Genomic DNA, 12,843 nt, shown 5'->3' on the forward strand with positions numbered 1-12,843 from the left:
ATGAGATTAAACATGATTACGCTGATGTGATTTGTCTCATTACAGCTCAAACTTCACCAATGTGTGATTTGTGCAGACGACTAGAGTAGACAAGTGTTCCATTAGAGCCTTTCTTTGCTCATCAACTGCCTCCCCAAGACCCTTGTATATGTAATCGTGCATGACCACTCGTTAACGTCATCAAAACACAGGACGAAGAGGCCAGCGAATGTGTGTTAAAAGCACTTAATAGGGAGCCCGCATTACTGAAAGACACAGTAATGGCTGTGAATGACTGTGTTTTTTACCATTAGACTAATTCAGCCTTTCCACCCAACCCCAAATCATTAAAGTTACACTACAGCTCATATGAAAAAAACTCTAAATTATTTTGCAAAATATGGAGTATATGTTTATCCACATAGATATGTTTAGGATTATAAATGTGTTTAAGGCTGTTGTTGTTGTTGCCACAGTACCCAATAAATTACCAGCTATGATACAATGACTGTACAGGACATCCTCCCATCTATGAAACATGCAGGGGTCTGTCAGGAGCCCAGAAACTCACTGACATTTTACGCACAGTGATTAAAAGCAAGCTGATCACAGGTGAGGATGGTTACCTTTAGGAGCCATTCAAACCCATGTCAACTTGTGTGTATGTTATCAGGCCAAAACCTCCAGGGTATATGAACTCTTGATCAGGGTCATTTTACAAAGTTTTTTTAATTCTGCCTGGGTATGTAAACTTATGGGCACAACTGTATATGAATGCAAACTTAACCAAACCAAATGAAAAAAAATAAATGAAACGGACAAGCCTAATTAACGGTCATTGATTATAGGATCACTATGTCTTGTATGAAAAAAAATCCAACTTTCTATAATCAATTGTGATAAAATTACATCCAATTTACAATCAGTTCAAAATGAAGATTGTAAATGGACTTTTGTGGTGCTTTTCAGTTTACTGACTGCTCAGTGCTTTGCGACACTAGTCTCATTCACCCATTCTCACACACACACATTCATCCACTGATGGCAAAGGCTGCCATGCAAGGTGCCAGCCGGCTCATCAGGAGCAATTTTGGATTAAGTATCTTGCTCAACGATACTCAGACAAGCAGCTGGGGAATCATGTTTTCATTGCAAGGCCTTCCAATGAGGTTTCTGTGGCTCTGTCAGAAAAACACAGGGTTGTGCATTTCTATTACTTTTTCGTGTGGGTATTTTTACTGTTTAGCTCGCAGGTAAGGAGTTTTCTGGAGTTCTGCCTCATTGTATCTTATCTCAGAATTCTGCCATAATATTATAAATTGCTTTGCAGCTTAAAGATATGTTGCTCAAACTGACCATTTGGGTCTGATTTCATTGTCTACCCAGTACCTGCTGTCACAGCCCTAAGCATGTTGTCAGTGCAGGGCTGTTTTAGTCTAAACATTTCTGTTTATTCTAGCTCAGGAAAACATGAATGCAAAGTTGATTTATACCCTAAAAATTTGACATTGACAGGTGTGGCCGATGAAGTCAAGAGTGTAGGGAGAGTCTGTCTTCAGCAGACTGAGACCCGGAGCAGCCAGAGGATAGACAAGGCCAGAGCAGATCATGAGTCAAAGGTAAAGAGAAGACCACCCAGAACCAGTTCCACCAGTGTATCCAGCTCAAAAAAAGACAGAGTTCAAGAGAATTATCAGCAACATCTTTTACCAGTGGTTCAGGAGGATAGCTGGATAACCTGCAAACAGACAGAACAAATCTTGAATCCAAGTGTAAACGACACAGTGACTGAGTCAGGAAAGTCCTCTATGGATGTGAGGGAACGCAGAGCTCCTAAAGTGCATATTACACCTGTTTGTTCCACGAGGACTGAGTATGACATTGTAACTCCCAAAAAAGAAGACGTAGGCGTTCTGCAAGATGCTGGAGCAGCCAGATGTGGATCTATGGGTCCAGCAGTAGTTGGTCCAAGAAGTCCACACAGCAGCCAAAAAGGTAAACTGATCTACACAGGGTTAGCTGGGTTGATAAGCATGCTGGAAATGTTCCTCCTTGTGAAAGCGGAACAGTATCTTACAATAGATCGCAAAATCTGTTTGGCATTTTTTTCCAGAGTTTTACAAAAGTTTAATAAAAAACATAATCTCACAATGTTGGCATGGAAAAAAATCCAGGAAATTTCCTTTCATCTGTAGTTCACATACGTATGTAACATATTCATTCAGTTCAAGCTGTAAAGGTGCTCCTCAGTGATGTTTGATATTAAATTGTGCCTTGTGAAAATATGGAGCCTGGCAAATGTTTTAGGGATTTTTGTGCTTCAAATGAATTGGGATAGTCTAACGGAGTTTAAAAGAAGATTCCATCTGAACTCCCTCCAGAGATGATTCCCTAGTTGGATGCCTCAATAAATATTCAATTTAAATAATACTGTCGACTGTATTTGTTAATCATGTCATTGGTGTGAAGTCGTAAAGCATGATTTAAATTCTTTGGTAAGTATGTTGAAACTAGCCATTGACCAAGAATGAGTTGGGGACTTCTTCTAGGATTGGACTATAGTATATCACATCAAATAATAATATATAAATGCAATATATTCAAATTCAAACTAAAAGATGATCATGGAAGCCAGTGGTCAGAGGTGCCAGAGGTGAATAAATAAATGTTTTTACCTACTATGACATTTATTTCATGTGTCTGCTTAGGTTCATACTGTAACATTTCCTGTATCATACTGCAGTGATGTTTCTACAGCTAAACTAAAATGTAACTATCATTTTTTTAACCGAGTGATAAAAGTGCGCAGATTTTGCAAGCAGAAACACAGGAGACTTAGTAAGAAGGCCCCAAACAGAAAGGTAAGTTAAAAGTTGACATGTTTTAATTTTAAGCAAGCCAGTGTTTTAATTGTTATGGTGATCTTTCTCCTCATATATTCCAATATTTTTCTTTTCTGTATATATTTAATTTTGAATTAAAATATCTCTTTCAGTTAGAGGGACATAAAATGGATTACACAGGCATGACAGATAAATGAATATTGACACAGATAACTGCTCAAGCTCACCTATGGTGAGGGTTTTTGTTTAAGGTCTGTTTTCTCTGTGTGCTGCACACAGAAACACAAAAAGAAAAACACAGTGGATGGTAATGAGTCATATCACCACATCCTGTGTGAACATTGTGAAAATCAAAGGACCCACAGAAAAAAAAAGCTGTCTGATGTCAACATTATCAGTAAAAGCAATCCAGTATGTGACATGCAAGACAGTAAAAAGTTTATCTGAATACTTTTGAAAACCTTTTCCTTTTTCTACTTTCAGAGAGTCAATGAGCAGGAGCCATGCTCTTTGGGACTCTACTGTTCTCTGTGTGAAAAGGAACTACTTCCAGTTGCACATGGTAATTTCTGGGAAGTCCCAGTCGTTTCAATGTATTTATAACAGCTAAATAATATAAGTCAAATCATTACTTAATGTGATTATGTGAGTATGTTAGCATTGATTGAATTTTCACCGTTACCACTTAATTTTTCAGATGCATTCAGGCTCGCGCTTTGTGAATTTGACCATCTTACTTTCCTGAGGAAAAACAGATTTATTCCTGCAATACCAACACACGGCTGCCAGTGTGCACCATATCAACCATGTGATTCAGACAACTCAGGGTCAGCACTAGTTGTCCAAAGCCTCACATCACTAGAGGGCCTAAGGACTGTTCTTCAACCCTACTGTGATAATAGATTAACAGGTGAGTGAACAGCTGGTTTATTTAGGCCAGACATGTATTGAAGACGTCATTGTGATATCTTATAATAGAAAAAAACTACATCAAACACATCAAAACTATTTAAAAATAACATGTATAGACACACTTTAAGAAGTAATGACTTAATTGTTGCTAATTTACGATTACTGTAAATGATTAGAGTTGAATTGTAAAGATGAATGCACTGGCTCTTCTCCCAGCTCTGTTGTTGAAAAAAACAAGTTTAATATTCATACAAACATATTTACTTTTCATTTTGATCCTCTTATTGCGCATTTTTCACTCCAAAGTTAAAATAGTAAAGTTGCAAATCTTCACACTGCTTCTCATTCATGCAGCATATAATGCTATCTGGAACTCTGAGGACGGCTCTGTTACCAGATTTCTGCAGTGCAAAGGCTGTTTGTCTCAAAGCCCCAGTCTGTCTGCACCTGTAATTGCAGCAGAGGTCCACTACCCTCGAGACATGGCGCAAGATCAGGTAAACTTAATGCATGTGAACTAAAATTATAAAATGTATATGAGTTCGATCTGGATTGTGTACAGTGTGTTAAGCTCAAAAGCATTTAAGGCAATTTACTTTTGATTATAGTCAGAAGAGTGGGAGGAGGTGGTAAAGCTGATATCAGAATCAATACTGTGGAAAATGAGTATTTAAACAGTTTCAGGTATTCATTATCGATATTTATTGACATATCAATATTTTTTAGTCACTTAGTCAACTAGTGAGGGTAGATAATTCAGTTTATTACTAGTTGTAGCCAGCTGTACTTTATGCTATCTCCCAGACGGGTTCCAAAAGTAGCGGTTACTGTGAGGGTCAAGGTTAAACAAGGCTCGACCCATGGCTTGTTTTCTGCAGAGAGGTGATGAGAGATGCTGAGCGGCCTTTTGCTGTCTTTCCAGCATTGTTGTAATGGCAATGTCCTCAGTAATCCAAGACAGAATGACCCATGTCAAGCCAGTTTGAACAATATACACTTCAGATATCCTGCAATTTTGTCAGGGTGCCTTTACTTTGTTTCTGTTGTTGTTTGTCGCTTGTACCTCTAACTTCTAAAAAGTGGACACATGTTGTGCTTGGGGGCATGTTTTAATCAATAACCGCCCCCACCCCTACCGCAATCAGATTTACAGTGGTAAGAGAACAGAGACACTGTACAAAGTGTCACAGCTTCTCGGAATGTCTTAGCCCTTTTTTTTTTTTTTTTTTTACCTCATTGATTTGTAAATCCTTAAGCTGCTTTTTTTTCTTTTTTTTTTTGTACTGATTTGCTTTGCAGACATAAGATGCCACTGTGATACACTGTATCTATTAAAGGCATGTGGTCATGTTTCAGTCAGTAAGAAAATGTTTTTGATCTAATGGATGTACTACATATGCATTAATTGTTTTATTTTTTTAAGACCGAATTTTAATCTGCAGCATAGTTGTAATTAAATGAAATAGAATCAGAGGAGCAGGACATTATCTATGATATTTCACAAAGATGCGGGAATGTGTCAAGTTCATATATTTATTTATTTATTTATTTATTGTTTAGCAGAAAAGAGTTTCATTATTATTTAAACTTTGTATTTATTTTTGTGTTAAAAAATACTTTGCTTATTTACTACTGATTTTTTCCCACTCTGTGACTGGGAGTGTCTACTGTCCAAGCTGAAATGTAATTTCTGCACCAATCCCAACAGTTGCCAGGGTTTCCCATAGTACGCGTGTGGTCCTTTTGTTCCAGCAGCTTTGTAAATGTCTAGTATTTTTGAGATTATCACTGGCCTGTCAGATTAACAAGATTAACCCTGATTGATTTGTAAATTCAGATTTAACTGTAACTTTCCAAACTCTGTGGTACTTTCAGATCTGAGTATCTAGACATCTTGATTGAGCCAATCTTTTTGCTTTTTGGATTAAAAACAAACAGCTATGTTTGAATATAGCTGAATCCAGGTTGTATATCTAACAAGTTGATAAAATAAGCAGTAACATGATTGTAGATAAGCAGATAAAATTGTAGTTTTTTATGTAGGTTTGTTGCTGCAAGTGACTCAGTCTTTGTTTCACTCCATGTGTTGTCATTCAAATACAAACATTTTAAATTAAACAAAACATTGGTTGTTCTATTAGACAGTATCCCTGCCATTCAATTAACAGTAATGATGTGGTGAAGTTGTGTGACTGAGCCATTATAAAGAAAATACTGTCATCTCACACAAACAAAAAATATTTCCACCCTTAATGGTGCAGACCTTCACCAAGGCCCAACAGTTCCCTTTTGTACTCACTCCTACACACCAGACACCAAAGTACAACTGTTTTTTATCATCAAAATCCATGCCTTATTCCCTGAGAAATTAATTAAATGTTTACAATTGCAGTATCTCACTATTTTATTGACAGTAAAAAAAAATGTCCCTGATTAGTCCCTTTTCAGAATCCGTTCCAAAAGTAAATTGGGTCTATTCTGGGCTGAAACCCATCCTCCGTACAAGTTTAGTGGAAATCTGTTAAGTAGTTTTTGTGTTATCTTGCTAACAAACAAACCAAAAAGCATGTGCGGCATGCACCCATCTAAGTCAACATCAGCCACTGATGTCATGGCTGTTTTTAGCTCTGCTCATATTCTTCTTTATGTCCATTTCTCTTTTTTTCAGTGAAATTTAATGTGCAGTATAGTCAAACAGTGCATTGCACTAAGTCAGATCTTGTGCATCACAGAAGAATCATCAGCCCCATCATGATCTGCTTTGTCTTACATTGCAACTGTGGATTTCAGTAAATGCTTCCATCTGACGTTATGTTTAGATAATGGACTTATTTGTGAAATAGCCTTAACATTTTTGGCCATCTGGATCACAGTGTGAATCTGCCTAAGCTCACTGGTCGTATGCACGTCTCGGCCCCCCTCTGCCTGCAAGGGGGTTAGGACACACTTTGGTTCACCCTTCACTGTTTTTGGATGTATGAATGATGCATTACAAGTTCCTGCTGTTCAGCTGTGAATTTGAAAGACACCATATTGCATGTGTAAAGCTTTGGAGTCTGTCTGGGTGCAATCACCAGACACCCAAACTCCAGTCTGTATGCACCCAGTGAGCAGACACCAACACTCTTGGCGAGGGGCGTGACACTCACAACTTTACCGGCATCACTGACCACTGTCATTTTGACCTGTTAATCCCTATTCATCGTTGTTGTCATAAGCCCTCCCTCCCCTTCATTTATCCCTTTGTCATCTGTGCCAAAACATGGCACTCCTCATCCCTCCAACACCTGCCTTAAACGCTTTATATCTGACCATTATAATCGTATATAGTTACTACAGGAGGCCTTCGCATTTAATAATTGTCCATCTGCAGATAATAGGAGGGTGTGCAGAGACCATGTGTGTTTTAATGTGCTTTGTTATAGCGCGGAGGAGATTGGAGGCTTGCAAGCTCTGATATAGTGACCTTTAATAAAAGGCAATCTTCGTGCCCCAGTGGATATTAAAGGTGATTATTTTCATCTGACTGATTTATTTGTTGGCCAAAATAAATTCTGTCCCAGCTCTTCCATATATATACGTATGTGTGTGTGTGTATGTATCTATATATCTATATCTATATCTATATCTATATATATATATATATCTATCTATATATATATCTATATATATATATATATATATATATATATATATATATATATATATATATATATATATATATATATATATATATATATATATATATATATATATATATATATATATATATATATAAGCCTATATCAGATGACAAATGTCTGAACCTGAGATTTTTTCATTAAAAGGTGAATATTGAAATAGAATATAAAAATGTTTTTGGAGTTGCATTTGGGGTTTTGACTTATGCATAGTGCCCTCTATATAAAACATTCACACAGAATACATACTGTTAATATACATAAAGTTAACCTTGGCTATGATTGTGAATTGTTGTTGAGTTAGAACAGTTAATGCAGAGGATACAGAATATAGCTCATATAGCATTATGGTAGGTGCACATCATAAATAATCTCTGATTAGAATACATTCTGATTTGGATGCATCAGGAAATTCAAAAACTGGACTTTTTGAAAGGCATAAACTCAGCTGTTTGCCTTTAGAATAACCTCTATCATCTGCCTGTACATTAACATTATGAGACCATGAGACTGTAAAAATGCTAATGCATAGACTCAGTGATCTTTACTTTAATACATGCTAGTGGGAGATCTTATTTCAGAAAATTAGAATAATGTCAAATTGTACAGTATATACAATTGAAATTACAAATGATACCTAATACACCATGTCCTTCCCCCTAAGTTCATACCCTGCCTCAGCTAGCTAACATATACATGTTTTTTGTACCTTTCCATATTGTGTAAAAAAAAACGAGGTCTTGCTACAAAAATAGCATGTTTGCTGTAATACTCCTTTATTATAATGAAACATGTAAGTGGATATTATGTTTGTTATAAGATTAGATCACAATTTTATTAAAATGTTGTCATTGTTTGCTTTCCAATAGGAATATCATGCTAACCTTTGTGTTTTTTTTAAGAGAATTGTTTTTATTAGCACATTATTTTAGATTGAAATAAACAGCTGTGGCCACTGTGGTGCATTGGGTGAATAGCTAATGAAATTGATTTCTGTAAGCGTATGTAGTCAGATAAGGATTGCTTGACCGGATCATCTGCTAGTAGAGGGTCTTTAGCAGTCTGTCTACTGGAGCAGCTGTTAGAACTTGGCTTGAGTCATAGGTTTGGAGCTCCTTGGATAATAAACCCAGATTTGTTTGAGAGGGTCAGTGGAATAAGACACCTAATCTGCCTATGTGGTTTTATAAGTTGACTAATCTTGATATAGACATCCGTTATTTGGGCTCATCTTAGTGTGCTTACACCATAAGCTGGTTAATGCTATAAGTGTGATTGTGGTAACCATTTGTCAGCTGAAAGCCTGATGCCTTTTTAGTTGTGCATATTGTAGGGAGGACTCAGCAGGAGAGCATTAAGTACTGGCAATTAGCCATTATTTGACATGATCCTGTTTATGTTAGAACACTGACAGAGATAGGAAACTCTGATCCATTAAACTACTTATCTTCTTTGTGTAGTATCATGTTGAAGGTATTTTGTAGTTGTCTAGTTGTAAATCATTTTGTTTATTCCTTTATTCTTCGATACTGAAAAGTTGTGTGTTTGTTAATTTAAGAGAGCAGAGGATTTTGTTCATACAAGCATAAAAGGGTAGGGATTAATTATACAGTAATATAATGGTATATACATATACCATTTATTTCTTCCCTCACTGATTTTATGTCATTATCCATTTTCTAATCAATAAAGCTGATCCTCTTCATTTGGGATGTATTAAGATGTGTCACACTGGAAACCAGTCATAAGGGTTGATTGATTTTATCTAGACAGAAGTAAGTGTTAAATTGTTAAGCCAATAGTGTTGATTTAGACCAAGGGTGCCCACACCTTTTTTAACTTGCAAGCTACTTTTAAAACAACCAGGTCAAAATGATCTACCTAAATAAAAAATACTTAACATCTATTTATTTATGCACATACTGAGTATACTTTATACAACACAATGCATAACTGATATTGAAAGAGTAATGTAACCCTTGGCATTGCACATAAAAATTGACAGCAGTAATGCAGATAGGTGACAAACAGCCATCAGTATTGCACACAGTTACACACCAGGAGCTGATGTTTTGTTTTTTTTATTTGCAGTGAGAAACACTCACTGTCTGCAATGTCTCTCTGAAGCTGCTGTGTCAAATCCTCGGCCATTACTTCACAGTGTAACCGTACTTCTTGATAGCTGAAGAGCTTTGATTGATGATAATATTTCTGGTTTGTTTTTAAAATCCCAAAACAAGGAGTCAGCTGCCTCAACGAAGGCCTCTTGTATCATCTCTCCATCTTAGAAGCACCTCTTATGCTTAATGATAGAGTAACTCACCTGTAAAGATGCTTCGGTGGCAGCCTTTGCTTGTGAATTCTGCTGTGTGAAAAACGACTGTTGTCCGATTAACTGTGATTTTAGTTCCCTCACCTTTCTCCTTCTCAGCTCGCTTTTCAAGAGGGAAGTCAGTGCCGTACTTTTTATGAACAGTTCAAAAGTGTTCGGAATAGCGATGGTAGTTTGACAGATCAGACAAATGCACTTTGAAAAAGACATAGTGAAAAAAAAGTCCTCCTCCCATTCTGCCTGTACGTCAATCAGGTGGCATAGATTTGACTTGGCCTTTCGGAGATTCACCGTGATCTTCCCGCACTACCTTTGCGATCGGTTGGTCATTTAGTAAGAAATTTTCATGTTCCTTAGATGATGAATCTTGCTAATTTGGGCGATCCCCTTACTTAGGCTCTAGAACCACCAGCAAGCTGACTTTTTTGGCCTTTAGTGGAATATTCCATGGAGTGCGATGACATTTTGTAAGGATATCCATAGTACCTAGATGATCAATCTTAGGGACTTTGGTGATTTACTAACTTTTCCTCTAACTCCGCAAGCTGTCAAGTTTCCCTTATCCTGGGAAATACCTCAACAACTGCCAGATGGATTGTACACAATTTTGTAGACATTCATGGTTACTAGATGATTTGTGCAAATAACTTTGTATATTCCCTTACTTTTATTTGCGACCATCAGTTCAAAACTTCAGTTTGTCCAATATTGTAGTTTATCACAAACAGCTGCTAAAATGATTGCATTTTTTGCTAATTAGAATATGTGTCATTTTACATTTTAGTAAAAATATGTAGCTCAAAGCACTACTGTGTAATGAACACAGAGCATCTAGCATGGCTGTATATTCTTGTTTGCCTCACAAACAGGTTTTCCAAATGAATAGAAAATATATACTGTGTGTAATTGCCTTCATAATAGATGCACGTTGTTCAACCATATTCTAATTGGTTGATCTTATCAGAGCGGACTTTGAGCGGTCTGTCAATTTTCTGCTACATACTTCTGTTTTTGATGTTGCTTCTGACAGAAAATGTCTCTCTCATGTTAATAAAAGCATATTGTGGGAGACTTTTGAACAGATGCCAACTGTTGTTCCTTTTCTTTAGAAGAAAGCCATCTCCAACTGCAGAAACACAGGCTGCAACCACAACACAGGATCGCACCTCCTGCTTTGGCAATGTCTGTTTCTGTGGCTTTTGTTATTGCTTTGGCTGTGACTGGCTGTAAGTCTTTACAGCACCAGAGACGGTGATCAAAAGCAAGTTCCCCCACCTGATATTTGCCAACACTGGGGAAGAAATCTAGGTAACTTTAGCCTCTGCTATAGCTACGCCCAACTTCAGAGCCAGGTGCAGCCTGTCCAAAGGTGGCTGCTGTCCGGTCTTGGCTGTGTTGTTTTTCTTGTGAGGGCAGTCTTCCTGCACCATGTGTCAGCTCCTGACGACAGTGCTGGCATGAAATTAAGATGGTTTCCCGAGAGTAAGAGATTCTTCAGATTTTAACATGCGCAGGCTTCACAGAAGGATCTTGAGGATAAGATACAATGTTCCTTTAATGATCCCCCCCCCCAGGAGAAATTCACAGGTAACACAGCAGTTCAGAAGGAAATAAGCAAAGAATGAAATAACAATTTGAATAAAAATATAATAAAAACAATTGGAATTAAAAAAACATACTATATACAGTCACTGTCCTTGTGTGTACATGACGTGTTTAGTATATAATAAATGTGACTGGCAAATGTGCAATGTCCAGGGTTCCTGAAATATTAAATAACATCATAACAAAAAACAATCAGTCTTTAAGTGACAGTGAAGTGTATGGTTGAGTCCTTAATCAGTGGAGAAAGGAGGTGTTGGGAGCCGTGGTGGTGGTGTTTTGTAGTCTGATTGCTGACCCCTAAGCGCTTTGAGGCACTTGGTTGGATGAGTCTGTGGCTGAACGTGCTCCTGAGTTGCCTCAGCTCGGGGTAGAGATGGTGAGAGGGATTGTCCATTATAGCTTGCAGCTTTCCTCTCATCCTCCTCTCTGTCACCGCCTCCACACTGTCCAGTTTCATCCCCACCAGAGAGCTGGCTTTCCTTACCAGTTTGTTCAGCTTGATGGCACCTCCCCGGCACACTGATACGAAGAATATGACACTGGCTACCACAGACTGATAGAACATTCTACCTGGTTCACACATTGAAAGACCTGAGTTTCATCAGCCTGCTCTGTCCTGTGCTGTAGAGGATGAGATGATGTGTTTTAGAAGATGTAAGAGTGTATTGTAAATCAACCAGAAAGCGTGACTTAAAAAAAAAAAAAAAAAAAATCATACAATGTTTAGAAGACTGCGAGATCCTTGCAAAAAAAATAAAAAATACCATCATGGACAACTTTACAACCTGACAGCTGGACTAGAAGATCATTCCATCAAACGTATTTTCATTGCCTACCTTCTCATTGTCGCCACATGTTTTACCGAGCTGCATAGTTTGTATTACCTTAAATGGTGGTGTCTCGTAAATCTGTCTTGGGAAACATTTGCTTCTCATTTGGGAACAGCAATTGATTTGAGTCCAGCCTTTTGTCCAGGGATGACCTCTCAAGTTTAAGCAGTGCTCCATTAGCCTGGAATGCTACAAAAAACAATGCAGACTGTCTCCCTTGGATGAACTGAATTATTAGTAGATCACTGAAAACAAATCCGTTTTCTCCCACTTACCATTAGATGGTAAAGTGCCATGTGCATTAAGAACTAGCTCAGCTTTGGAGCTGGCAACATACACAGCAGGTAGATGGTGCAATCAGGCATTCATCTCAGACTTAGCAGGAGTTCAGACTGAAATCAGCCCTGTTATATATAATATTGAATATTGTAAGAAATCTCAGATTGAAGTGTTGTGTAAATCGAATTGCATTAGACAGCAGTTTATTTGTTCATACTGAAGAATTCAAGTCAAAGATATTGTTGAATTTTTATTTGGTGGGAAAGCAGGTGCTACTGTGCAATGAAGAGAGGCTGGGAGTAAGAGTGTATAGGCTAGGAGGTTTAAATAGGCATGGAGCACATCTGACTTCAGTGCTGTTTGTTTTTGTTTTTTTTAAACAC

General features: G+C 37.5%; 1 protein-coding gene across 7 annotated transcripts in view; it reads left to right on the forward strand.

The window, feature by feature from the left end:
- brip1 (BRCA1 interacting helicase 1) overlaps window positions 1–12,843 on the forward strand; it is a 124,257-nt gene that overhangs the window by 60,084 nt on the left and 51,330 nt on the right. For 5 of the 7 annotated variants that reach the window (XM_030401212.1, XM_030401262.1, XM_030401238.1 and 2 more), the window contains exons 21-25: window positions 1,495–1,974; window positions 2,773–2,840; window positions 3,306–3,384; window positions 3,520–3,732; window positions 4,089–4,231. In XM_030401212.1, the coding sequence (XP_030257072.1) occupies window positions 1,495–1,974; window positions 2,773–2,840; window positions 3,306–3,384; window positions 3,520–3,732; window positions 4,089–4,231 (983 nt within the window). The other 2 variants (XM_030401221.1, XM_030401253.1) reach the window with 2 other exon arrangements.

This window comes from Sparus aurata, chromosome 2 (genome assembly GCF_900880675.1).
Source record: "Sparus aurata chromosome 2, fSpaAur1.1, whole genome shotgun sequence".
Taxonomy (NCBI): domain Eukaryota; kingdom Metazoa; phylum Chordata; class Actinopteri; order Spariformes; family Sparidae; genus Sparus; species Sparus aurata.